General features: G+C 48.1%; 2 protein-coding genes and 1 long non-coding RNA gene across 3 annotated transcripts in view; 1 reads left to right on the top strand and 2 right to left on the bottom strand.

The window, feature by feature from the left end:
- The window catches only part of RASGRP4 (RAS guanyl releasing protein 4), a 34,134-nt gene extending 16,032 nt beyond the window's left edge, over window positions 1–18,102 (top strand). Inside the window, exons 9-17 of the mRNA XM_061598007.1 lie at window positions 1,892–2,167; window positions 4,439–4,519; window positions 4,636–4,740; window positions 7,854–7,963; window positions 8,351–8,495; window positions 10,068–10,104; window positions 11,274–11,408; window positions 14,210–14,406; window positions 15,584–18,102. Of these exons, the coding sequence (XP_061453991.1) occupies window positions 1,892–2,167; window positions 4,439–4,519; window positions 4,636–4,740; window positions 7,854–7,963; window positions 8,351–8,495; window positions 10,068–10,104; window positions 11,274–11,408; window positions 14,210–14,406; window positions 15,584–15,751 (1,254 nt within the window). The 3' untranslated portion in view covers window positions 15,752–18,102. The remainder of the gene's footprint in view (window positions 1–1,891; window positions 2,168–4,438; window positions 4,520–4,635; window positions 4,741–7,853; window positions 7,964–8,350; window positions 8,496–10,067; window positions 10,105–11,273; window positions 11,409–14,209; window positions 14,407–15,583) is intronic.
- Window positions 3,951–7,945, bottom strand: LOC133370989 (uncharacterized). The gene is made up of 3 exons (XR_009759227.1): window positions 7,737–7,945; window positions 6,871–7,047; window positions 3,951–4,762 (listed from the first exon to the last, which is right to left on the bottom strand). It is a non-coding gene; the product is annotated as an uncharacterized LOC133370989 (long non-coding RNA).
- Window positions 16,744–26,215, bottom strand: FAM98C (family with sequence similarity 98 member C). The gene is made up of 8 exons (XM_061598008.1): window positions 26,056–26,215; window positions 22,757–22,893; window positions 22,117–22,251; window positions 21,733–21,920; window positions 19,302–19,385; window positions 19,047–19,163; window positions 18,588–18,755; window positions 16,744–17,822 (listed from the first exon to the last, which is right to left on the bottom strand). Exons 1-8 carry the CDS (start codon window positions 26,076–26,078, stop codon window positions 17,682–17,684), a joined length of 993 nt encoding a protein of 330 aa, XP_061453992.1. The 5' UTR covers window positions 26,079–26,215; the 3' UTR covers window positions 16,744–17,681.
- Window positions 26,216–27,689: the final 1,474 nt, after the last annotated feature.

The raw sequence follows: 27,689 nt of genomic DNA, 5'->3' as shown, positions 1-27,689 counted from the left end.
ACTATACATTGAAAGTGGTATTGTGATGCGTCCTTCCCTGGCTCTCCCTGTCAGGTTCCTACCTGCTCGTGGTTACTGCCTGTCTCTAGGCACCACCAGGGACTCCACCAGTCCGGACCGCTCTCTCTTATGATTTCTCTCCCCGCTCTAGCACAGATCTCAACAGATCCCCCTGCTAGGCAACCACCAGTAACGTCCCAATACCAGTATTCCCAGAGACTCTGAATACTGGTATTGTTATTCTCTTCACCGCTGCCACCATTTGTTACAGTTCCCCTTCAGCCTTGGTCATTACCTTACCCTCCCTTCTGGTCTGTGAAACCCCAGCCAAGGATCAGGCCTTTGGTAAACCAAATTAAGTATTTATTAAAGATAACAAAGCTAACAAGATTAACAAGATTTCTTCTTAAGGCACATAAGCATATGGTTTTACTCAATACTAATCCGAACTCCACCTCCCTCCTGGTAAACAACTCTCTAAACCCCACCAAGCAACCCACTCTTTCTCTTCTCCCCCCAGATTCCACAATTCACCACCTCCCATTCACCCAGATTTACCTGTCATCCTTTCATTTATACTGTCAGCCATTTTAAACATTCAGCCAATCATCAAGCATTCTATTGCCCATTCACTCCCCCTCCTCTTTCACTACTTACCATGTATACTCTAAACAACCAGCACTTACCATATATACACTAATATATAGGAACATCACAGGTATCATACTACTTTAAACAGCCGTGGCTTTCCCCAAAGAACCCCGAGACCTGTCGTTTGTTAAGGGTGCTGAGAGCTGTTAGAAGACCCCTATTCTGTTCCCAGAGCTACAATTCCCAGAGTTCCTTGGGAAGAGAGATTGACTGTTAACCACTCTGGAAACTGTAGCTCTGGGAGAGGAATAAGGGGTGTTCTAACAACTTTCGGCACCCTTGACAAACTACAGTTCTCAGGATTTTTGGGGGGCAGCCATGACTATTAAAGTGGTATAATACTGCTTTAAATGTATGGAGTGGATGCGGCCTTAAATAAGTAATGGTTTGCTGCTCCTTCATGACACCCCAAAAACTGCTGCTTCACTCTGCCTAATGGTAGGGCTGGCCCCCAGAGAGCCAACAGAGTTGTGGGCCATGTGGCCTGCCCTGCACCCCTAACCTAACTGAGTTTGCAGTATTTTAAATGTTGTTAAATGGTTTGAATATTTCAATAGTTGAATTATATTTTAATGCAGATTTTTGTATGTTCTTAATTATGTGTACTTTTTATCCGGAAGCCGCCTTGAGTTCCAGTTTGGAAAAAGGGCGGGGTATAAATAAAGATAATAATACAGGAATACCCCACTATATGGACCTTCACTTTACGGACACTCGCGAGTACGGACATATTTACAATAGCACCTTTCTCCTGTTTACGTACGCTCGCTTCGCAAGAACGGACACTTAACGGCATGATGCCGCCGCCCGATCAGTTTCCAACTACAAACATTTTTGTTAAAATAAGGCCTACTGTGTTTATTTTAGTTATAAATGCGTTATTTACATCAGTTCTGCCCGTATATGACGATTGCAGTGCAGTACATGCATCGATAAGTGAAAAAAGGTAGTGCTTCACTTTAAGTACATTTTCGGTTTACGTACTCGCTCTGGATTGCGTACGTTAATGTGGGGTATTCCTGTAATAATAATAATAACGTAGCTTGCTACCCTCAGGGATGGAGGTGGACACTGTTCCATCCTCACCAGCGCTGAAGTCAGATTCAATGGCCTGGTCAACTTTTGTAGATGGAATGCACCATCTTGTCCTTTGCCTCCGCAGCAAAATGTTATAAAGCCGGCCCTGACCTTAGCACTGACCACAACATCCTCTTAGATTTTGCTCCCTCCTCTCTTGCAGATACTGTCTGAGATGACAGAATTGCTCTCATCATGTGGCAACTACAGGACATACCGGCAGGTGTATGCAGATTGCAATGGCTTCAAGATCCCCATTGTGGGCATCCACCTCAAGGACTTGGTGACGCTTCACGAGGCCCTGCCCGACCACGTGGATGGCGGGCGACTCAACCTGAGCAAGCTGCAGAGTTTGTATGAACCGGCGAGGGAGTTCAGGGTTCTACAGCAAGCAAGCCCCCCATTCCAAGCCAACAAGGACCTGGTCCACCTGCTCACTGTGAGAGATGGTCTTGGATGACCTACATTGCAAGGAGGAGGAATGGGGGACATGGGTGTGGGGTTGGGCACACGTGGTAGGATGAGTGTATGTGTGCGCCAGACATCCAGGGATGCTAATCCCACTTCCAGTAAGACAAGACAGAATGCTGCCACCATGTGGCTAACGTACTCACAAACCTGGATGGATTTAAAAGAGGATGAAACAAATTCATGGAGGATAAGGCTATCGGTGGCTGCTAGCCATGATGGTTATGTTCTCCCTCCACTGCTGGAGGCAGTATGCCTCTGAATCCAAGCTTCTGGAAATTGCAAGTAGGGAGAGTCCTGCAGCTCTCCACTCCGTTTGTGGGCTTCTCATATAGGCATATGGTTGGACAGATCCGGCAGCCAGGCTCTTCTTGTGATCTTACAAGAGGCAGAATCCCACAACAGGGCATCATTTAGAAGAGGGATGGGGAATCTGTGGCCTTCCCATCTGTTGCTGGACTACAACTCCCATCAGCCCTAACCACTGATCATGCTGGCTGGGGCTGGTGGGAGTTGGAGTCCATCAACATCTGGAGGGCCACAGAGTATCCCACCCTTGATTTAGGAACTACCCCTGTCCTGACTGAGGCAGAATGCCATTTTTTTTGAGAGAGAGTGAGTGAGTTTGGGAAGCTAGGCTCACAACAGCCCTGTTGCTTAGCAACCCCTGCTACTGGGGGGAATGCCACAGTTGCCTAACAACCACCCGCTATAGGCAAAGAGAGAGTTCTGCGCTGTGCATGGCCTAGCTGTCAGTTCATATATATGACTCAGTAACCACAACCTCTGAGTTGCCTAGCAACTATTACTATAGGGAAATTGAGCCGTACATGTTGCGTGGCCCAGTAAACTGGGGGAGAGAAAGGTGCTCTCCCAACCCCAGCTTGCCCTTCACATATCCTCTTGCTCAGCACATAGTGCGTTGCCTAGCAACAACCACTATAGAAGGGGCCAAGGAGCAATGGGACCTACATGTTGCTTAGCAACCAGAGCAGGGGGCAAGGCACCAACTGCCTTGACAGGCCCAGCCGTTATCATACCACTAACAAGGACGCAGTTTGACATGTGTGGATATAGGGTAGAAGTCAACTAAGTCCTACCCAGAGTATGAATGAGCCTAGTTTAGGCATACCTATTAACTTCAATGGGCCTACTCTGAGTAGGACCAGCACTGAATAATGCCCATCATTGGACGTTGTGCCAGAATGGTGGGCACTGGTGTACACCCGCATGTATCCATGAGCTTAAGGCAGAGGTGGGGAACTGGGGGCCAAATGGAGTCCTTCAACCTCTCTGTCTGGCCCTTGGGACTCTCCCTGGGCCACGCCTCCTCTCATCCCAGGCCGCACCCCACACCAGCCCCACTCTGCACCCTCCTTGAGTGTGTTTGCCTTCCTGGAATGCGTCCTTGAGCACGGATAATGCGTGGATGGAGAATGCAGGAGTGTGTCTGCATGTGTGTATCTTTGCATAAACCTCTGGCTTGCTTCACTACAATGTAGCCTACTGGCAAGGGAACATCCATTGCTCCACTCACATTTGCCTCTGACCATGCTCACCACTAGCATGTGTCCCCCAGAATATGGCCCATAAGGGGATGTGGCTAGCGGAGACTGGTGGCTCCGATGTTAGTGGGGCAGTGAATCCACTCTGGGTGTTAATCCGAAGGTTCAAGGAGCTCCTTGAAGTTCAGACTAAAACTCGAAGCAGATTCACTGCCCTACTGACATTGGAGCCACCAGTCTTCACAATGTGGCTGTCAGGCCAGAAAAGGTGCCTGACCCCTCTCTTAAGGTGTTCTACTGAGCCTGAATTGCAGGAAGAAGGGGGCCATGCATACTAACCTCCTCCGTCTCCAAAAATCCATCCTCCTTGGCAGACCTTCATGTGTTTGGGGGGAAGGTCTGAAGGGGGAGTCTTCATGCGTTCAGCTGAGTGCACTTTAAATCCTCACAGCTGGGAACTCTAGTTGTACAGGATGCTCCTAATCATGAAGAGATTTCTAAGTAGGTTCAGCTGAAATAATGTGCTTTTGAATCCCCATTCAGAGCTTCCCATTCCACCCTTTCGTCCTTGCCACCCCCACCCCCCATTCTGCATTCTTTGAGCCCCTGCACAGGACTCTTGATTGCCGCCAGTCTTGAGGTCAACAAGTTCCCTGCCGATAATGATGATGTGAGTGACTTAATGGGGCCTGAGTGTGGTTTCTGTTCCCTTCTATAACTTTTCTTCCATCTCCCAGCTCTCTCTTGACCTCTTCTACACGGATGAGGAGATCTATACGCTCTCGTACGCCCGCGAGCCTCGTGGCCCCAAGTCACTGGTAAGAGGATAGCAAAGGTGTGAGGAAACCAGGGAGGGGAAGAGCCCTTATTAGTTGGTCCTTATCGGATCCTTAGCTCAGGCCCACCTCTCAGACTTGCTTCCCTGTCTCCACAGCCACCAACGCAGTTCAAACCGCCTGTGGTAGTGGAGTGGGTGCCTGGGGTGACTCCCAAGCCTGACCGGAGAACTGTGAAGAGACACGTCCTGCAGATGATCGAGGTAAGAACAGGCCAGTCTGCACCTGTGTGGAAAAGGCAGACAAATTTACCAAGCTTCTAGTCCTGCACGCCATTTATTTTTTAAATAAACAGTAGTGAACGCATGCATCCAAATGGACCTTAATGTTTTCCCTTTAGTCCTTAAGGCCATGTAGAGAGACTCCACAGTTTCTCTTATAAAGTTAAGAACCAGTAGCCTACAGCAGGGTACCCAAACCTTTTTGGGGTTGGGAGCACATCTGGAAATCTAGGAGACTGTAATGGCCGACACAAAATACAATTTCATGGAAGAAAAGCTGGTGATGCTCAGAAGCCCACTGACTCCCCCCCTCTAAATATCTACACATACCCTAGGAAAAAAATAAAACACACACACAAAAAGGAGCAAACACCCACGAAAACCAAGCAAAAGACCTCCCAAGAAAAAAGCAGGCCAAGCACCCCTCCGTGAGGCCGTGAGGCATTTGGAGAAGGTGGTTGGATGCCAGCATTTTGGTTTCCGGCCAACCCAGCACCACTCATGGTAAAAAAAAAAAAAGATGCCAAAAAAGCCTTGGTTTTTAAAACTGGGGAAACTGGGGGGCCTTAGCAGTATGCCTGAGGATGCTGGGTACCTGCAGGTGCCACAGTGGGGACCCCACGTATCTAGCATGACAGAGTGCATGCACAGGAGGTTGACATCACGAGGGACATTATTGTAATTTCCATCGATATTTCATTGTGCTTGGTAACGTGCCTGCCCAGCCACTATCTTGGTTTGTACATGAACTGAATGCAACCCTGTCTCTGGATTGGAGCTATAGACGCCTCTCTTTCTGTCCATAAGCAGATACTGAAAGGTTGCCTAAGACAATGTTAGTTGGCAGTAAAGAGCAAATAAAGATGGCAAATAAGGTAGATGGTGTGTGCTCTTTAAGGAGCATGTCGTATTTTGCAGGCTTAGTGGGTCACCTGCGTATAAGTACAAAACAAAAGTGTTGTGTTTTGAGGAGTTGTAAGCCTGTGCTTGCATTGAGGTATATAGGCTGTTTGACGTGTGCATTGTTTCTATGTGGGTTGCAGGTTGATAATGGTGACATCACGGCTATATGTTGCATTTATGCTGTAGCAGGTAGAGTTTGTTCACTTGCCTTCTTGTGCTGCTTTGCTCAGCTACACTGGGAGCATTTTTGGTGACTGAAGTAGTGAGAGAGAGGGTATTGTAACAGTGTCAGCATGTGTTTCATGGGCATTTGTTATTGATGAATTGAGATTTTTTGCTGTGGGTGTGTGCTGAGCACTGATGCTTTCTACTGCATCATTGTATGTTAACTTATTTTTTGTTCCTAAGCCATGATTGTCAGCAAATGTCAATTTTCACCGCATTGTATTGTTGCTAGCCAGTATTGTGTTAAAGTTAAGCCACAGCCTGACTACCCCCACATCTGACGGTTTTCGCTATTTGTAGCACACAGGTGGGTGGTGGTGTGATCTGGTATCGTGTTTTGATGCTCCACGACCCCAGTGAATGCAGTCAGGGGGCCCTCAGTTGTGCCTGTTCCTGCTTGACTCCTCCCCCTTCCACGCAACACACCCCTTCGGTGAAGGAAGAGGCTCAAATCCGGCCACTCCAACCACTTCCTTTTCTGCAAATAAAAGTTTGCTGCAGAGGCAGGCTTTCTGCGTGCCTGGGGAGGGGAGAGAGGAGAGGGGAAGACACCCTGCCCTCCCCTGTTTCACAGATGAAAACAGTGGCTTGCTGATCTCTCTCTCACACACACACCATACATTTATTCCACCATTATTCCACTTTAAACAGTCATGACTTCCCTCAAAGAATATTGGGAAGTGTAGTTTGTGAAGGGTACTGAAAGGCCTCTATTCCTCTCAGAGAGCTACATTTCCTTGAGTGGTTTAATGATCAATCCCTCTTCCCAGAGAACTCTGGGAACTGCAGGTCTGTGAGGGGAATTGGGGTCTCCTAACAACTCTCAGCTCCCTCCGCAAACTACACTTCCCAGAATTCTTTGGGGAAAGCCACAACTGTTTAAAATGTTATAATAGTGGAATAAATATACAGTGTGAATGCAGCCCCCCCTCCCTCTCTCACACACACACCCCTCCACCCTATTCCCTATTACAAATTGCTTACTTCTAGAGATGGAGGAGAAATTTGATTCAGTTCACATTTAAAGGCAAACTTAACAAATCCACGTTTTCTTCAACAACATGAGGGCCAAAACACAGCTATCCATCCTTCAAAATTTGCACTTGTCCATGTTTTGCAGTGCAGCTCTCCAGGCAAGAAATGTGTACGGAAATACATAACCTAGGGTAAAGCATGCATATGAATGAAAATAAGATACAAAATTGGATTACATGAGGGGAAATTGCAAAAATGTGCATATTAGGCAAAATTGTATACAGAAATGTGTATAGTAGGAGGAATTTGCACAAAAATGCTAACAAGGACTTTAAAAATAAATTGCAAACCAGTATCATGCCACTTTGAGCAGCTATGTTTCCCCCCAAACAATCCTGGGAGCTGTAGTTTGTCAAGGGTGCTTGCTAGGAGACCCCTGTCCCCCTCACAGAACCACCGTGGCTTAACAGTCACTGGGAACTGTAGTTCTGTGTGGGTGATAGGAAGGGAGCTGTCAGCACCCTTGACAAATTTCAGTCCCCAGGATTCTTTGGGGGAAGCAACCATGCCTGTGTAAAATGGTATGATGCTACTTTAAATGCGTAATGCAGATGAGGCCTCAGACACACGTTTCCTTGACCTCCAAATGAAGTGGATGGGAAGGTACAGAATTATAGACAGCATCTGACACAGCCTCCTAGTCTTCCTAACCTCGCATCATTGCACATGGTTCCTGTTTACCCCTGCCTCTATCTCCCCCCTCCCCCTTGCTCCGCTGTTTTCCTTGTCAGCATTTGGATTTTAAACCCGTTGTGCTAAGGAAGGCCCAGTCATCTCATTCTTTTGTGAAATGCAAGTGGAGCTGAATAACTAACCTCATCCCTTCAGGCCGGAGAGCTGTCCATACAGAGGCTGCGGTCCACCCATATTGCCTGCTCATCATCTCCCTATGGCTTCTTACTCACTCTTTCCCTCCACTCCTTCTCCCCCAGACGGTGTTCAAGAATTACGATCCTGACCAAAAGGGTTACATCTCCCAGGAGGATTTTGAGATCATCTCCACCAGTTTCCCCTTCTCCTTCTACGGGCTGGAAAGAGAGTGGTAAATGAAAAGAGGCTGAGTTGCTCAAAGGGTAGGAGCAGCATGGCCCTGGCCTTTATGGAAGGCGTTTATGGCAGACTAAGAGCACCTTTTCGGAACTAGCACTAGGGGTCAGAGTTGCATGAGGACTTTATTTAGGTATGGGGGGTGTTAGGAAGACCCTCTGTCTCAGGGGTGGAGAAGCTTTGGCCTCCAGATGTTGCTGAAACACAACTTCCATCACCCCTAGCTGTTGGCCTGCTTGCTGGGCCTGATGGAGTTGTAGTTCAGCAACATCTGGAAGGCCAAAGGTTCCCCACACCTGTTCTGTTGGGAGATATGAGCACTGCTGGACCAAGCAAATTAGGCCAAAGCCTCACTCTGTCTGTCTGTCTCCCCCAACCACAGTGAAGGAGCCTGGAGTCGGGAAGACCTGTCCAAGTATTTCATGCGGGCCTGTGCCATCTTCTCCAAACTGGGCCTTGGTTTCCTGCACAACTTCCATGAGGCCACCTTCAAAAAGCCCACCTTCTGCGACAGTTGCAATGGCTTTGTGAGTTTATTGACACATCATTTATTTTCACCTCCACCACCAAACAAGCTTACCAGGCTATGTTCAGTCAAGGTGCTGGTTTTGGTGAGCAAAGCCCTATACAGCTTGAGACCAGGATAACTGAAAGACTATGTTACCCTTTATATACCCAGTCAATCACTGTGCTCTGCAGGTGAGGGCTTCCTGCAGATACCATCTTACCAGGACGTCCGTTCTGCACAACATTGGAAGTGGACCTTTAGTGTAGTGGCACCTACCCTTTGGAATTCCCTCCCCTTAAATATTAGACAGGAGCCATCTGTTATCTTTCCGGTGCCTACTGAAGACCTTTCCTCTTTCAACAAGCCTTTTAAGTAGAGACCTTATCACAGTCTGTGTCTGTGTTGGAATTAATTTTAAGAGGTTTTAAAACTTTTAAAAGATTTTTTTGTTTTTATATTATAAGGTGATCTGTTTTAAGATGTTTTAAAGAATACGTTAGTGTTTTATCATTTGTTTGCAACCTTGAGCTCCTTCCAGAAGGAAGTGCAGGATATAAATTAAATAAACAAACAAATAATAAACCATCAATCCATCCATTGCAGTGACAGAAGTGGCACCTGTTGAACCAAGATGCCAAACTGAAGAATCCGTTTGTTTGCTTTACTCTCAACAATAGTAGTGAAAATGGCCTGCTTGGTGGGAGGAAGTAGAAATTCAGTTCCATCATCCACATTTACGGCAAACCTACCCAATTTGCACTTTCTGAAAGAAGACGCAAACTGACACACACTGAAACACAGCCCTTCTCCAAATTTTGCAATGTCGTCTCCAGCCAAGGAATGTGTACAAAAATGTATATACTACGGCAAAGTTTATATATGTGCAAGAACTGATTAAAAAAACATACAAAATGCATTACATTAGAGAAAATTGCTTTGCAACAATGTGCATATTAGGTAGAATTACATACAAACGTGAATATTAGAAGAAATTTTCATGTGGACTTAAATTGCAAACTATGTTGATGAGTGGAGAACTGAACTTAAGACTGGAAAAATGAGAAACCGAAATGGACGTATTTGCCCATCTTTACTGAGTGGTGGTAACAACCAGCAGCAGGTGGGATTGGAGTATAAAAGGACTGGGGGCCCCTAGGGAGAAGTAGGAGAGATCTGTAGACAAATTCTCTCCAGAGCAGCCTTCCTGAACTTGGTGCCTTCAGGTTTTTGGATTACTCCAGGCTGGGCAAAGCTGCTACAGGAGAACCAGCCCTGCTTGTTTTGCAGCCTTTATAACCATTAAGGTTTTTTTCTGGAACCATGTGGTCTAGCAACCTGCTGTTTCAAAACCCAAAGTTGGGATTCCGAGAACCCTGCAGCTACCACGCTGCTGGAATCCAACTTTTGCAATTGGCAGTAAAGTTGCAACCCCAGACACAAGTTAAACCAAGTTTCCCCACCTCCCATACTTTTACATTCCTTGAAATTTAGGGCAGGAGCTCAGGAAGCCCCTGCAATGCCATTCCCCAAAATGAGGTGACTATCAGTGCAACTTAACACCTCCATGTTTTTTTCTCTTCTTCTGTTCTAGCTCTGGGGAGTCTCCAAGCAGGGATACAGATGTCGAGGTAAGCATGCCCCCTAGTGGGCAGTAAAAGGCACTCTAGATGCAACTTTCGCCTGAAGCTTTTTTTTCCCAGTCAGGGAGGCTAATTCTCTTTGAATGCTAGCCAAGGGCTGTTGCATGAGCAGCCATCAGGATCTTATCCCAGCATGCGGGCCTGCATCTTTGCATCCCCTGTTGAGTTAAATAATCACACCCGGTGATTCCATAATTGCAAGTTTTGGATCCGTGCAGGAGCGTAGCCCACTGTTCTTTTTTATTTATTTTATCTTTTTAAGGTCTTTATATGCCTCTTTTCAGGTAGACCTCACAAAGTGTTTCAGAAAAGAGCATTGCAAGACTGTCTTGTCAAGATGGATAAGATCCTATCTAAATTAAGCTGGTGAAATGAAGAAAGCTAAGCAGGAGTAGAGTTCTGTGGGAAAAGGCTCTGAGCTATGTTCTGGTACAGAAAACAAATTCCTAGGCTGAGAATGTGCTCAGAGGCATCCTCATCCTTTCATTCTGCCTGTGTATCTTTTGCACCAGGCTGTGTTGGTCGATGTTGAGGTTCTAGTAAAAAAAAAAAAGTGGATCTGACACGTTTGCCGTCATTCTGTGCAGCAGAGTCACAAAGTCATAGAACAGACTATACCACTGCAGGTGGAGGATACTATATTTGAATGCTCCTCCCTACATGTAGAAAACTAACCCAGCAGGGAGAATGGTTCTTTGTCCCTATTCATTTTCACCTTGCAGGGACTTAAGAACATTTTAAAAAGTAGTCTACACAGCTCATCCAGTTCATTTAAATAATTCTGCTGCTTTGACCTCAGATGGATCCCTCCAAAGCGATCCACAAACGTAACAACAACATCAATTTAAAAAATGGAACTGATCAAAACCAGCATCATCATAAATCTCATACGTACACAACATATGCTTAAAGCACATTTCTCCCACTCCCCAAAAAAGATTGGGAACTATTTTTTTTAAAGGGTGCTGGGAATTGTCCTGTGAGGGGTATACCACAGTTCCCATGATTCTTTGGGGGAAGCCATGTGCTTTAAATGCATGGTGTGTATGCAGCCTCATTCTGCTTCATGTGTAGACTCAACCTAAGCTAGGGCCAGGGAAGGCTGTGGGTATTAACGTTCCTGCCTCCTGTGCTGATCACCTCTGTCTCTTCTGCAGACTGCGGCATGATCTGTCACAAGCAATGCAAGGACCAGGTGGAGGTGGAGTGCCAACGGCGCTTCCGTTCTTGCACCTCTGAGAGCACCCTGCCTCAGACTGCCACGCTGGTTGCCACCCATCACACTAGTTCTGGTAAGGAGATGCAAGCATGGAATCCTTGCATGGGCTGGCAAACGGAACCTGCTACAGCGTTCATGGTGGCAAAGAGTTCTGTTTTCGCTCCAGCCTTGCAATCTATGGGACGACTTGTATAAAACAGTAAAATGCAAATCAAACCCACTTGAACCCATCAATGGCAGTTTGAACCACTTGTTCAGAGCCTGTAAGGCAGGTGTGGGGAATTTTTGGCCCTCCAGATGTTGCTGAACTGCACCTCCCATCAGCCTCAGCCAGCATGGCCAATGGGAGCTGTAGTTCAGCAACATCCTGAGGGCCAAAAGGCCCCCCACGCCTGGTGCAAGAGAAAGTGCAGATACGCCCATAGATGTCAGCTTGAGTAGACCACAGTGGCTGTGTACACATCATACTTTAAAACAGATGACTTTCCCCCCAAAAATCCTGGGAACTGTGGTTTGCCCCAACAGAGCTATAGTTCCCAGGATTCTTTGGGGGAAGTAATGTGCTTTAAAGGTATGGTCGGTACACAGCCTGGATGCCCCTTTTCCCATCTCTCCTGGGATCAATTTGTGTGAAGGCTTGGCTGTGGATCATGTGAACAGACAAAACAGATACAAAGTAAAACAGCCTTCGCCAACCTGGTGTCTTCCAGATATTTTGGACTACAACTCCCATCAGGCCCAGCCGGCACAGCTGATGGGAGTTGTAGTCCAAAACATCTGGAGGGCACCAAGTTGGCAAAAGCTGAAGTGCACTTTCCTCTCTACTGAGTATTGATGAAGTCCTCACAGAACAAGAATGAGGGGGGCTTCCAGAGCAGAGGGTGGCATTTCCAGAAAGTCTTGAATCCTCAGCATCTTTTTCTGAAACATTACGTAGTAGTCCCTCCACCCTGGATAGCGGCAGCCTGATGTTCACCCTGCTCTTGGAACTAGTGATGTGTGAACACTTCTCCCATTCTCCTCCTGAGCTTCCTTGGGCGTTCCTGCCCTCCTTGGATGCTGCTTTAGGAAACACCCAATGGCAACTCGTGTGGACAGCATAACTCAGAGTGACATTAGCTGCCTTCTAAACCCATGTTTCTGGCTGGCCACCCTCCCACCAGAGACTAGTAGTAGTCACCTTTGGGGATCACTGCTGCGGCATTGGACCGGCTAAATCAGGTTGGCGCTGTGTGCCTTCGGCCAACCAAGGGACTTGCCTCCATGCAAGGTTTTCTTTATTATTACATTTATGCCCCAGCTTTCCTCTGAGGAGCTCAAAGTGGCATGCATGGTTCTCCTCCTCCCCATTTTATCCCCACAACAACCCTGTGAGGTGGCCTCCCAAGTCCTAGTCCAGCACTCTAACTATGATAACACACTGGTGATAGGAATGATCTCCATTCAGTGGCCACGTCTCTACAATCCCTTGCAAAAGTAATCAGATCTCTGACCAGTGCTCTCATTATTACTGAATGACAAATGGTACATTGTAATTTTGTTCTATATGACATTTTGAAATACTGAAAACCCAAAATCAATTATTGTAAGGTGACATTGGTTTTATGTTGGGCAATGTTTGTAAGAAACAAAAAAACTGAAACATATTGCTTGCATAAGTATTCAACCCCCAAATATTAATATTTGGTAGAGCCACCTTTCGCTGCAGTAACAGATTTTGGGGTAGGTATGTACCAGCTTTGCACAGTGTCGGAGGGATTTCAGCCCATTCTTCTTGGCAGATTCGCTGCAGGTCGTTCCGGTTGCTTGGACATCGCTTGTGGACCGCAATTTTCAAAGAGAGCCACAGATTCTCGATGGGATTGAGATCAGGAGTTTCATTGGGCCACTGTAGGACATTCACCTTTTGGTACTTGAGCCACTCCAATGTGGCTTTGGCCTTGTGCTTGGGATCATTGTCCTGCTGAAAAGTGAATTTTCCCCAAGCTGCAGTTTTTTAGTGGACCAAAGCAGGTTCTCTTGCAGTATTTCCTTGTAGTTTGCTCCATCCATTCTTCCTTCAGTTTTAACAAGATGCCCAGTCCCTGCCGATAAGCATCCCCACAGCATGATGCTGCCATCACCATACTTCACTGCAAGGATGGTGTGTCTTGAGGCTTGGGCAGTGGTAGGTTTGCACCACACATAGCACTTTGGCCAAAAAGCTGTCTTGGTCTCATCTGACCACAAAACGTTTTCCCGCATTGCAGCTGGGGCACTCTCATGCTTTCTGGCAAACTCCAGACGTGCTTTCAGATGGTACTTTTGAGCAATGGCTTCTTTCTTGCCCCCTTCTCATACAGGCCAGTGTTATGCAGAGCTCTTGATATGGTTGACTGGTGCACCATTACTCCACTCCCAGCCACTGAACTCTGTAGCTCCTTCAAAGTGATGATTGGCCTCTCTGTGGCTTCTCTCACAAGTCTCCTCGTCTGAATGCCGAGTTTTGAGGGACAGCCTTTTCTTGGCAGTGCCTGGGTGGTGTGATGCACCTGCCATTTCCTGATTATTGATCCTACTGTGCTCACCGGGATATCCAAACACTTGGATATTATTTTGAACCCCTTTCCTAATCTATGCATTTGTATTACGTTATCTCTCACTTCTGTAGAATGCTCTTTGGTCTTCATTTTCCTTCCTTACAAACATTTCCCAACATAAAACCAATGTCACCTTACAATAACTGATTTTGAGTTTCAGTGTTTCAAAATAAAATATCATGCAGAATAAAATTACAACGTACCATTTGTCATTCAGTAATATGAGAGTATTGGTCAGGGGTCTGATTACTTTTGCAAGGCACTGTAACCACACCTCCTTTCTTCCACGTGGCAGGCTCAGAAGAAGAAGCTTTTCTCTCCCCCCTTGGATGGGAACAGAGCAAGAGGCCCAACGTCATGTGGTTGAGCACAACGGGCAGCCGGCGGGTGAAAAATGCCAGCACACAAACAGAGGCTGACAGTCCGCAGGAGCCACAAGGCCACAGCAAGAGTCTAAAGCAGCTACTGGAAGAGCTGAAGGAGGTGGAAAAGGTGAGGATATCTATGGGGGAACTCCACGTCCTGACTTCTGCGGGAGGAGGAGGGGAGGCTTCTTATGACCGATGTGGGGATCTGTAACTAGGATTTCTGGGTGGGGATTTTTTTGCTGACTGAGGAAGTGACAAACACTTTCTGTCCGCCTTTGACCTTCCCATCGCCTAAAACACGGATGGGGCACCTCTTTCAGCTGGAGAGCTGCATTCCTAACTGGGCAACCCTCCTAGGGCCATGTGCTAGTGTTTTTGGGTGGGGCCAGAGGTAAAAGTTGGGTGGATGAACAAGCATGAAATTTACCTTTATAACACAGGCTGGTTTCTATACACACTCACACTCTCCTCCCTCCAGGCAGGCAAGAATCATTGTCAGAGGTCAGATACATTCCAACACTTGGAGTGTGAAGAAGGGCAATGTAAGAATGAGTGGCCTGGAGAGGGTGCCAAGGGAAGCCCTAGAGGGCAGCATTTGGCCCTCAGGCTGGAGGTTCCCCACCCCTGAATTAAACCATGCCCCCCTCCCCCAAAGCTACTATCAGCTCCACATGGCTGGCGATGTGCGGGCGGTGGTGGTGGTGGGAGATCTCCTGCATCATGTCTAATGCAGCCTAGAGATTTTAGCGATTTAAGAGTTACCATGCGCCAACAAGGACTGGGCTCTAGGACACTCCTCTAGTTGCTGATCGGCCCTGGACGGGAATGGGGTTGGCTTTGCTTTCTGAACTGGCCCTGCTGCAGCCCCCTTGATGGTCACAATTAGACCTGAGGCTTATTCCTCAATGTGGATGAGAACCCAGAAGCCAGAGCAACCCCTCCAAACGGTCCTTTCTGGTTTCTGCAGCAAAGCAATGGGGAAGGGGGGGGTACATGCAACCCCTTCATTTCCCCTCTTCAGGCCTCAGGTGTACTCCATTTGAGAGAGGAGGAGCAGGTCCAACCTGGCTGGACAGCAGATGGCACCCGTTCCAAAGCTAGAAGGGGCTCAGTCCGGCCAGCTGTTGTCCTTATCTCCCCCGCATGCCTGCCAGCTGTGACACATCTGAAAGACTCTGGGGCTTCACCCACAGAAATCTCCTTGCTCCTGTGCTGACAAGCCCAAGGTTGCGTGGGGTGGTGGTAGGGATGAACAGCTCGTATACCCTTTTAAGCTGACAGCAGGCCGCCCTCTTTTGCAGGAGCGGGACAGGTTGCTGCTGGCCAATCGGAGACTCCAGAGACGCAACTCCCAGCTGGAGGCCGAGAACAGCTGCTTGCTGAAAGCAGATCCATCGACCCTCTCTCCCTTCTCCTGCTGGGAGGCCTGGGCTACCTGCGGCTCCCACCTACCTCCAAAGCCTAACTGAGCACCGGGGCCAGGAGCTGCAGGGAAGAAGGATCACTCTCTGGCCAGTGTGGAAGGAAATGGAGAGGGGAGAAGGTCCATGGAGCTCAGTGGCAGAGAACACGGATGCTTTGCACGCAGAAGGCCACAGGCTCAATCCCTGGCCTCTGCAGGTAGAGCAGGGATACACTCCTCCCGGCTGAAAGCTGCTGCCAGTCGGGGTCAACAATACTAAGCTAGATGGACCAACAGTCTGACTCTGTATAAAAGTAGCTTCCTCTGTTCCACATAAAAGGACTATTTATTGAGTGGCGAGTCCTACAAGCTTGTTTCCCCTGCTGCTGTAGATACAGTTTAGTTCTCCTGCTCAAGCCATCTGGATTGCTTAACCAAGTTGCCTGCTGGCTTTGTATAATAAGGTGACTTGTCAAGGAGTGTTCTCTGCAGCACACGGCAACCAAAGTGTGAGTGTGGAAAGAGACCCTGCCTTGATTGCGGGGCCAGAGTGGGTGACCTCCTGGTGAACCACCACTGCTAAGCCTAGAGGCTGGGGTGGTGAAGGAGGGAAAGGCAGTCTCCAAAGGGGGAAGATGGAGAGGCGATACAGAAGCACTAAGTGAAACACTTTCCCCTGCCTGCCTCATTTTAACAAATCCTCTTTTCATTGGGGGGGGGGGGGAGGGGAAGAGATGCATTATTTGCTGGAAATAGTTGCAATATATTGTAGCAAATACAGAAATTATGTATTTTGAACCAAACTCTCTCCCACTAAGATCCCATTCATATTTGCCTGCACAGTCCATTCCAGCTTTCAGTAACCTCCCGCTTTTTTGGGGGGGGGGGAGGAAACTTATTCCCCCCTTTTTTGGAAAATCTTCAAAAAGCAAACAGTTCCTCACTTTCAAAGTATTCTGCTCTTGCAAACCTTGCCAGCACAATAAGAGACAGGTGATGGTGGTGAACAGAGGGCAAAAAATGAAGTTTTCAAAATGAAATATACCTTCACACAAGGAGTTTGAATTACAAGGGGAAAAAATTTAATCTCAGGGTTACACTGAACCCAGCCGTGCAATTTCAGTCCTACCCCTTCAAAACAGGGCTTGTGGGGCAAATATTACTTGATTTAAACCAAAACTCCATATAATCTCTTCGGCTGTTACAATGTGCCCCCATGTAGATAATTCAGAGGATAAGCTACAGAGGAGTTTGTGTGGCTTTAAAAAGTCCAAAGGAATTGTTTTCCTGTGTTGTCTGGTTACATACTGTTCCACTAGACTTAAAGATGGTATGGATGGATTCTTCATAAATATTGCCCCCTATGCCCCAGAAAGGACAGCTGCCTGACCCCCAAATTCACTAGCTAAAGCCCCAAAACAAATCTTGAGAAATCCAGACTGTCGCCAACTTCTGTTCTGTAGGTTTTGTGTTATCTACAACAGGGATGGGAACCTGGTGGCCCTTCAGATGCTGCTGGACTGCAACTCCCATCATGCCTGCACATGGCCCTGCTGGCTGGGGTGGATGGGAAGTGGGAGTCCAACACCATCTGGAGGGCCACAGATCTTCTCCACCACTGCTCCAAAAGAGCAGTTCACCTGGCACCAAGCTGTAATGCCGACAATGCAAGCATCGGTCTGACAGCTCTAAAGCAATTAGAAAAAGGAAGCAGGAGACTTCTCCACAGGTGCACACCCCTCCGCTCTCTTATATCGAACTCAACACACTTATTTTAAAGCTGCATTTTCCCCAGTCCTGGGGAAAGGCAACACTGAAACCATCTTTGACAGGGTCAGCCACAGCCTCTAGTCAACGGCTCAGCCAATCAAAATTGAGAAGAAAAGAAAAACCTGCTCCTTCCCCTCTCTGCAGTTTACTTCCTAAACCCTGTTCCCTGCATTAAGCTAGAGGAGTTCTGACCACATCCCACAGTGGAGGGGTCCAGAATCCCCATGCTATTTCTTCTTCTTGCCCTGTTTGCCCCATCGTTGGTGGCTGCCTCCTCCTCCTCCTCGCCTCTTCTCCCACATGGGCATAGGGGGCTCGATCTCATTTGGACGCCCACCCCGGTCTGGGACGCTACCGGTCATCAGCACCTGTGAAGGAGGAAGGGAGGAGTTACTCCAGGAGGTAGCCACTGTGGGCGCAGGGAGATAAAGATGTGGGAGCAAACAGGAAGTGCTACATTACTTCCTGTCTCCCTCTCCCACCATCAATGATTAACACTCAAACATTTCCTCTCAGGGAAGGGGGGGGTGGAGGAGTCAGCAATCAGCACCCTTAGGAGATAGAAGAATGCTGGGAAAAAGCATGGACTTACCTTACGTCCCATTTGGGGTTGCCAGGTTCAATCCCTGAGACTGATCCTGTATCTTTAGGAGAAGAGAAAGTCAGCCAAGTGCAGGTGTTCTTGCAACACAGTAATGGGAAAAACCACAAGGTGGAATTCTCCCTTCCCCCTGCACAACTTGTAAAGATACAAAAGACCTCTTGGTCGCCAGGCCCAGCCTCTAAGTAAGAGGCCTTTTGTATCTTTAAAAGTTGTGCAGGGGGGAGGATTCCACCTTGTGGTTTTTCCTGTTACAGGGTTGCAAGAACACCTGCACTTGGCTGACTTTCTCTTCTCCTAAAGATACAGGATCAGTCTCAGGGAATGAACCTGGCAACCCTAGTCCCATTATCCAGGGCACCTGGGGGAAAACAGGTGGCTTGATTAATCTGTGCACGTCATCTGGAGCCATTGCAGAGGAAGCAGTTTTATCGAGTCTCTGCGCACATGCGCGTACCCACAGGCCTGCTACAGAGCTCTCTTCTACCGCACCCAAACATCTGGGGATGAGTATTCCTCCCCACCCCTGTACCTTGTTGATGGCACAGCACGTTTTGTCCCGTGAGGCTCCGCTGCTGGTCTTGACAACACGCGAGAAATCCTCCCGAGCCGCCAGCAGATGGGGAAGGGTGACCTGAGAATCTGCCAGCAAGGACTGCCGCAAGGGTCTAAAGGCCTTGGACATGGCCGCACTACAGTCCTAGAAGAGGATGAAAGTTGCAGGAAATAAAACAAGGGCTCGGGGATGCCAATGTTTCACCACCACCCCTTCAAAAAGCCGCTCCAGGGAGTAGGCAGGGCAATGTTGCTGAACTAAATTGTTAAATTTTTTTTTTAAAGTGTTTTTAAATTTGTATATCTGTTTATTTGTTTTTAATTGTTGTAAACTGCCCAGAGAGCTTCGGCTATGGGGTGGTATACAAATGTAATAAATAACAATATTATTAACAACAACAACAAAAATAACTACTGCCCTGCGCCACCCTCTCACCTTTGCCCTCTCAGACCAATGGAAAGACTCAACGGTGACATTGAAACGGGTGATCATCATGTGTCGGCGGCACTGATACTCTGTCAGCAGCGCTTTGTGGATGCCTTCCAATGCTTCCTGGTGTTTTTGTTTGGAGGAGAGACAAGGGCCGGGGAAGACACAGTCGTTTAAATATCCATCCGTCACAGATCCATCCTCAATAATCTCACTTGCCACAAAGGCAGGTATGTATGACAGGAGTCAACTTGCCCCTACCCAGGCATCAGATGTCAGCGGGACCTTAAGGAGTGGCGCCATCTCCTGGTGCTCAGTGGGTAGTGCAGAAAGTAACCCCGAAATCTAAGGAGGAGACAAGTTTAGCTGTTTGGGGAAAGAGAAAGAAACAGACAATTTTCATATTGGGATGGAACTAAAGTAGCACAAGGGAAGGAGGAACAAGGTGGCCCCATCCCTCCAACCACCCAAGGCAAGACCTCCACCTGAAAAGCCTTTTCAAAGACCAACATTCTAACATCTAAAGGTAGTGGCGGCATGAACAGGTTACTGTGAGGTTGCAAGAAGACAGCAGAGAGCGAGCAGTGGGCAAGCTGCTAGTGCTTTATTTTGAACACCTTCGCCACTCGGGACCTGTGCAGAGCAGAGTTACCGGCAGAGGTGCCGTTGTGCCACCTTTATTTTCAAAAAGCTCCGGAGCTATCGAATGCCGCCTGCTCATCATCGCCGCCGCGTCTTCCTTGCTGCCGCTCTCCCTGCTGGGCTTTTTGTTGTCCAGTTTGGTGGAGGGGCAGCTGTGCCACCTTCACCTTTGAAAGCCCCAGAGCCACCAAGCGCCGCCTGCCTGTCTTCACCACCACATCTTTTTTGCCACCGCCCTCTCCGCTGGGCCTCTCATCATCCAACCCAGCCGTGGTGGCAGACCCATACCAACTCTCCAAAGATATGAGCTCTGGTGCCGTGGCCTCCCTCGGGGGTAGATCCAACTATGCCAAGCAGCCCTCCACCCCTTTCCTCTCTGAGCCCGTCGTTTCCATTCCTCCCATGGACAGACCCACCCATGCTGAGCAGGCTTCTACTTCTTTCCTCTCCTTTCTTTCTGAGCCTGTCATTTCCACCTTTGCAACGACCTATGAGAGCCGGAACGTCTACTGCTTCATCCCCATGATCAAGGTGAAGTACTGCTTACCATGGACATTGTCTGTGTTGGCAAAAAGCTGGACTGCTCCTGCTCCTTATCCTGTATTAGGACTGGCAGATGCAGTACCAGCAGGACACCTCAGTGGTATCACGTTCTGATGTCAACATATTGATGTAAGAACAAACAGACATTGTCTAATTTTTAGGAATTTATTAGAAAGGTGTTAGGAAAGTGTGACTTGTTATTGTATTTTCATCGAAAGTTGTTATTGTTGCTTTTTAAAATGTTATTACCTTGTTATTTAATTTTTGTAAATTGTACTGTTTTTATTGATATGTATTTCTTTATTTGTGTTTATTTTTTGTAAGCTGCCTTGAGGGCCTTTTGGCCAAAAGGCAAGATAGAAATAAACCATAATAATAATAATAATAATAATAATAATAATAATAATAAAACATTCAGCATGACGTTTAGCATTTAGACAGAACACTGGAAGCAAATTGAGAGCTTCAAATATATTATCTCAGTAACCCTTACAACAGTCCTGTAAGTATCCGTTTTATCCACCTATTACCTCTTGCTAGCCTACTTTTATTTTATTGTGTGGGCCCTGCCAAGTAATCAAAGATATAGTGCTTCTGACCATGGAGTTTCTGTGTAGCAACAACAGCTAACAGTTGATAAGACAACCTTTTCCAAATCCCCTCTAAGCCAGTGGCCATCAGCATATCTGAGCAGAGTCACTTTTCCCAGCATTCCACCTGACTGAAAAAAGTCAAGCCCAGAGCAGCGACTCATGCTGAGAGACACCAGGGAACCTCTTCTGTGGGGTGGGGGATCCTGGGGTGGCCCTGTATCAGAGCAGGTGAATGATCCAACTGCAGCCAGAGAAGCTGCAACAGAATCCTCCAACTCCTCACCAGCAGGAGACAAGAACAGAGCTGGAAATGGTGCAGCAATCAGGGCCCACTGCCTCATTAGGAGTCCATTATTTCATTGTTAATTCCACGCTAAAACAGTGGTGGGAAACTTTGGTCCCTGGGATTAATTAGGCCTGCCAGCCTCGGAGATCAGCCCACCAGACTATTTTGGCAAACCACCACCACCTTTCTTGGGCCTGACGTCATAGGACGCCAGGTGCAGAAAAGGTCAAAGAAGAATTAGGAGCACAACATTGGCACTTCTTGAATTTGGCACCTTTACCTACCACCTTGCACATATGAGATTAGGTGACTCACATTAGGCCCCTGCCCAGCTGCCAAAGCAGTCTGTGGAGTGGGGGCCACTTTTGGATCTGGCACTGTGGTCAAAGCCTGTTCCCCACCCCTGTGCTAGAAGCTTATGCCACGCGGCTTGGGAATGTCTGCCTTTGAAGTTTTGTGGGTGCAGGTCAGACGTACAATGCAAGAAGAGGTCTGGATCCCTACCTCTCCTGCCCCAACTTATCACTGCCTATCACTGGCAGACTGGGACCCCATACATGAAACTCCTTTTGAGTGTTACAGAGACCAGAAGCATATGCATGTCAAGCAGCCTCTCCCCGAAACCCACCTTGGCTTCTATGTCAGTCATGGCCTGACGGATGGGGCAGCCTGGATCCAGTTCAGGCATTCCCAGGGCTTGGCAGATGTGCTGGAGCTCGCTCACCACTTCACCAGCTCTGTTGTCTTGCTCTGGTGGTGAACGGGGCCTTTTCCGAGCCTGGAGCCGGGCCGCAAGGAGCTCTGAGCTCAAAAAGTCTTGCAAGGGAAAGAGGAAGAGGCGAATTCATATTTTTTTCAATTATGTTCTTAAATTTATACCAACAAACCAATACACACACACACACACACAACGCCTTTCTGGGAACGGAACGAGCGTTATTAACCACCCCTTTACTGATCCCACCTGCATGCTTGCTCTGCACAGAAGCAGCTCATTCCTGCCTGGTCTTACACAGGAGCTGGAGGCAGCGGTCTGGGGTGCTGAGCCTGGCTGTCACATCCCCCGTGGTCAGTGACGAGTAGGGACAACGCAGCTCACCAAGAAGGCCGCTCACTTCAATCTGGAACGTCTCAGCATCTGCAGGACCTGATAGAGCAAAACGGTTTGTGAAGATCTGTTTATGCCAGAAGGATTTTTTAAAAAAAATCCAACCTGAAGATATAAAACTAGGACGACAAGAGGGGCGTCCTCTGTATTAGCCAATATGACTGCCCACACAACCAGTCAGTGTAAGCTGGTTCCCCCGCCACCCACTCCACAGTTCCAACCAGCTATGAGCTCCATTAGCACTGCTGATCTGCCCTTTTCATCCAGGTGACAGACTGAAGTCACAGAACTTTACAGCAAGCAGTTCCACAGGTTAATCATCCAATGCAAGCACAGGATCCAGACAATGAAATCCCATAGATGCTGAGTTATGTTATATTTGGGTTGCTTCTTCTTGGACCTTAACAGCCATGGGATGATGCCAAAGGCCCCATATGGGATTATTTGTGGGGCCATGTGCCTTCCCCTATACCACATCCTTTAGCTCCTGCACAAGGAACTATTTTGATGTACCCATCTCTCCTAAAAAAGCCAGAGTGCCTACCACGAGTGGGATTCACGTCCTCTTCCAGCGGACAAAGGGCTCGGAGCTCTGAAACTAGCCAGGAGCAAAGAGCTGTGAACTGGGGGCTGGAGATGCCAGCTTCAGCTACCTGAGTAAAGGTGTCCATCGACAGGCACCTGGGAACAAGAGGTGAGGAAGATTTTATCTACAATATTTATTAAAAATAATTAAAACCTGCCAGTGGCGGCTAGTGGTTCCATGTCACTGGGCTAGTGGAATCCACTCCGGGTTTTAATCTGAACTTTCCAGGAGCTGTCCAAGATGCTGACATGGAGGCACCAGCCGTCACTGTAACCTGCCCTTCCTTTAAACCAGCCTTCCCCAACCTGGTGCCCTCCAGATGTTTTGGACTACACCTCCCACCAGTCCCAACCAGTATGGCAAGGGGCTGATGGGAGTTGTAGTTCAAAACATCTGGAGAATACCAGGTTGCAGAAGGTTGTACTACACAAATAGATGCAGCTGTGAAATCAAGCAGAACAGAGTAACAGTAACAAACTGAAATTAAGATGCCTGGATAAATAAGCACATTTGAACCTGGTTGTAAAGTTGGCACTTGTCATACTGCTAATAGGATGGGCATTCCACATATTTTCATTACTGCCCAGGAAGAAACATTCCTGGAACCATAAAAAGTAGAGCACCAATGACATCTAAAATAAATAAAGCCACCAGCACAGCTCAAGATTAAAATGCCTGAGAAAATAAAAACTATGAAGACTATAACATGGGCACCTGACAATTATTATTATTATTAGATTTATTTCGCTCAATACCCGAAGGTGCCCAAGCGCCTTACTCAATGTTACACAAAACAAATAAAGGAGGCTATAAAAACATAACAACAAAACGAGCAACAACTCTCTTTGGGGAGGACATTCCGCAAAGGAGACACCACGGCTTCCTTCCTTTGGGAAGGCACGGCCCGAGCTCAGTGGCAGAGCAGGTGCCTTGCATGCAGAAAATCCCAAGCTCAATCTCAGGCATCTCCAGATAGGGCTGGGAAAGCCTCTCTATCTAAACCCCTGGAGAGCCGCTGCCAGTCAGTGTAGGCAACACTGAGCTAGATGGACCAATGGTTTGAATCAGTATAAAGCAGCTTCCAACGGGCCTAAAGTCCCCTTGTGCCCTTTGAGCAAGGTGTATTGAAGCGAGAACCTGACAGCAGCCCTGGCACATTCCTCGCCACAACCCCCTAGTTATAGTCCATTCTCACACATCTGGATCGGCAAAGACAGGATTTTGGGGCACATTCCAGCAGGCCTGAGCCTGCTGCATTAAGAGAAGTATAGTTTCCAAATCGCGTGAAGTATTAGTTCCCCTCGATTCAGCACTGGTTAGGCCTCATCTTGAATACCGCATCCAGTTCTGGTCTCCACACTTCAAGAAGGATGCAGACAAACTGGAACAGGTTCAGAGGAGGGCAACAAGGATGATCAGGGGACTGGAAACAAAGCCCTGTGAGGAGAGACTGAAAGAACTGGGCATGTTTAGCCTGGAGAAGAGAAGACTGAGGGGAGATATGATAGCACTCTTCAAGTACATGAAAGGTTGTCACATAGAGGAGGGCCGGGATCTCTTCTCGGTCGCCCCAGAGTGCAGGACATGGAATAATGGGCTTAAGTTGCAGGAAGCCAGATTTCGACTGGACATCAGGAAAAACGTCCTAACTGTTACAGCCATACGACAATGGAATCAATTACCTAGAGAGGTAGTGGGCTCTTCAACACTGGAGGCATTCAAGAGGCAGCTGGAGAGCCATCTGTCGGGAATGCTTTGATTTGGATTCCTGAATTGAGCAGGGGGTTGGACTTGATGGCCTTATAGGCCCCTTCAACTCTTCTATGATTCTATGAGCCCCCGGCACCTCTCCCTCTAGAAATTAAGCTCCAGTGCTAAGGCCGACAGATAAATATCCCCCTTTTGTGCTTTAACCGCCTATTCAAGCAGTATGTGAACACTGTGGCAGGCTAATGCGGAGATGGGAACCCACCAGCTCGCCAACTGAATGCGGCCCTCCAGGCCTCCCTATCTGGCCCCCGGGTCTGTCAGGCCATGTCCCTCACTTGCCCTGCTCCGTATCTTCTCGGCCCGTCTTTTGCCTGGCGCGAAGGGGCCCCTGAACAACCTGTATGAGTGGAAGATGGAGAGGCGTGTGGGTGTGAGAGTGGAATGTCACCTCCCTGTGCAAAAGGTCGGAGTCACACCCATTAGTCTGCCCTGCCCACCGCTGGCATGTAGCTCTTGGAAGGCTGCCCATGAGAGAATGCAACCCTTGGGCTGAGAAAGGTGCCATGAATGCCACTGCTTGTCCTTACATCTGTGGACGGGGCACTAAAAATGGAATTTGGTTGTGTTGGTATATTTATTTGTTAATAATTTGTATTATATATGATTTCTTTGTATTATAGCTTTATTGTGTACTTTTTATAATGTGGTTTTTCCTTTTAGAGATATTTTTATATATTAAGCAGTATAGAAATAGTCTAAATAAATAAATAATAAAAACAGGCTCAGGGGCAGAAAATGGGCTCCTTGGAAGCCTTGCTCCTTGCACTCCTGAAGTTGTTACCAACTGACTGCACATCAAACAGGCTGGGTGGTGTCACCTCATAAACCCACCGGTGCCACCCTCTTCTTCAAACCCAGCTTTGACACCATGCAGACCCCACTCCATCCCCCACCCCACCCCACCCAACTGTGTGCAACTCCACTGGCTCACACATGCATCCCCCATTACCCTCTCACTATTCGCTCCCATTGACCAGCTTTAGACTGTAAGCTCTTTGCAAAAGGGACCTGTTACTGCTGCTGCGAAGCACTAAATACCTCTTTGGCCCACATTACTCCCCCTGCCTCCCTCAACTGCCGTCCCCAGCTTCAGTATTTCCTCAGCCAGCTCCAAGAATTTGACTTGCTGCTTGAGTTGCAAAACAGCTTTTTCAGCGGGAGGGCCACATTTCCCCACGGGCAACCTTCCGGGGGCCACACGCTGGCGGCTGGTGGGTCAACGGCTGCAACTCTTTGCTTTGCACAGTGGGCAGCTTTCCAGTCACGCAATAATCGGAGATCAGATGTGGCCCAGAGCTGGTGAGGGGGTGCGTGGCCGAGGGGGGAGTCCTGAGGGCAGAATGTCCTAAATCCCCGCACCTCTTTTCTGCCCCCAATCGCGTGAGCCCCGGGACCTCCTGCTCCCTCAACTGTGGGCCCCCAAACTTCTTTCCTCCTCCTGCCGCGTGGCCCCCGAGCCTCTTACCTCCCCACACACCCCCTCTTACCCCTGGATTCCGACCCCCGCCATGTCTTGGCCGGCATCCAACGCAATCCGTCACCGCGGAACTCCCTCGTTCCTACAGCGCATGCGCATAGCTGGAAAGCTGCAAGCTGTTCCGCTCCGCGTCAATTGGCTCAAGCGAGGTCCGCCTCAGAAACAGAGGAAGCCCTTTTCATTGGCTGAGCTTCCCAGCCAGTAAGATCCTTTCTTGGCGCTACGCTCTATCCACACCACCAATTACAGCCCGTTCTTACTTGAACGCACTGACATCCCTCCCTCCTACTCAATCAAACGATCTTCTCACCAGATGGTGGCTTTGATTGGCTAACAACTCTCATAGCAACCAAGCGCTCGTTCTGTCCCCCCTCCCCAGTCAACCAGAAGCTTCTTCTTGCATTAAAACGAAAACCCAGCCAATTAAAAGAGCCCATCATGACATACACCCTCCCTTTTCCCTATGGCAACCAGCTAGACACTGGTGAAGATCAAAGTCCCACTTGCCATCCAATCAGAGCCTTGCGCATCCCCACGGCCTGATCCTACCTGCTTTGCAAGCAAGCAGAGGGCGTGGCCTTTGGAGAGAAGTGACCCCCCCACCTATTCTTTATTATCCTATACAGCAAATAGCAAGGATGTCCATTCAATTGAATTCCTTGGCTCTAGTAAGAAGCAAGAGAGCCAGTGTGGTGTAGTGGTTAGAGTGTTGGACTAGGACCCAGGAGACCAGGGTTCGAATTCCCACACAGCCATGAAGCTCACTGGGTGACCTTGGGAAGGCAGTCCATTTCCATTTTCCATTGCAGGAGCGTGGAAGAGCGTTGTGGGCACATCTGCGTGCTTGGCCTCACGTGTGTGTTTAGTTATTGTTAAATTTATATCCTACCCTTCTTCCCAGGAGCCCAGAGCACCAAACAAAAACATTGAGAACACTCTAAAACTTCTTAAAAACAGAACTTAAAATATATTAAAACAAAACCGCTCTAAAAACATATTGAAAAGCAATCCCAGCACAGATGCAGACTGGGATAAGGTCTCTACTTAAATGGATTGTTGAAAGAGGAAGGTCTTCAGTAGGGACGGAAAAGATAACAGAGGTGGCGCCTAATATTTAAGGGGAGGGAATTCCACAGTGTGGGTGCTACTACACTAAAAGGCAGCTTCCTATGTTGTGAGGAGGGGACCTCCTGATAAGATGGTAGGAGGCCTTCACCTGCAGAGCGTAGTGATCAACTGAACATAAGAACATAAGAAGAGCCTGCTGGATCAGGCCAGTGGCCCATCTAGTCCAGCATCCTGTTCTCACAGTAGCCAATCAGATGCCTGAGGGAAGCCCGCAAGCAGGACCCGAGTGCAAGAACACTCTCCCCTCCTGAGGCTTCCGGCAACCGGTTTTCAGAAGCATGCTGCCTCTGACTAGGGTGGCAGAGCACATACTGGGTATAAAAGAGGTAAGACAATATTTCAGGGTTTTTTTTTAAAAAAAACCCCACCAACCAGGAGCGCTAGGCACAGTGCCTCTGAGCATGTGCTGAGCTTACGCCCCCTTTTCACGGTGAAACAAGCTTGTTGCAACAAAAAAAAACCAAGGTCAAATTGCCCCTGAGCATGTGCAGATAGGTTTGCTCAGGTTATAGAGCA

The sequence above is a fragment of the Rhineura floridana genome, chromosome 15 (assembly GCF_030035675.1).
Source record: "Rhineura floridana isolate rRhiFlo1 chromosome 15, rRhiFlo1.hap2, whole genome shotgun sequence".
NCBI classification, from domain to species: domain Eukaryota; kingdom Metazoa; phylum Chordata; class Lepidosauria; order Squamata; family Rhineuridae; genus Rhineura; species Rhineura floridana.
Note: the sequence above shows the minus strand (reverse complement) of the source record. Positions and strands in the feature narration are given on the sequence as shown.

What these genes read in the sequence shown, in the direction of transcription:
- FAM98C (XM_061598008.1), bottom strand. Translation starts at nt 26,078, where the DNA reads ATGGCGGGGGTCGGAATCCAGGG. An exon ending in GCGGGGGTCGGAATCCAGGG is followed by an intron (nt 22,894 to 26,055) that starts GTAAGAGGGGGT and finishes TCTTGTTCCCAG; the next exon opens with GTGCCTGTCGATGGACACCT. An exon ending in TGACTGACATAGAAGCCAAG is followed by an intron (nt 19,386 to 21,732) that starts GTGGGTTTCGGG and finishes TCTCCTCCTTAG; the next exon opens with ATTTCGGGGTTACTTTCTGC.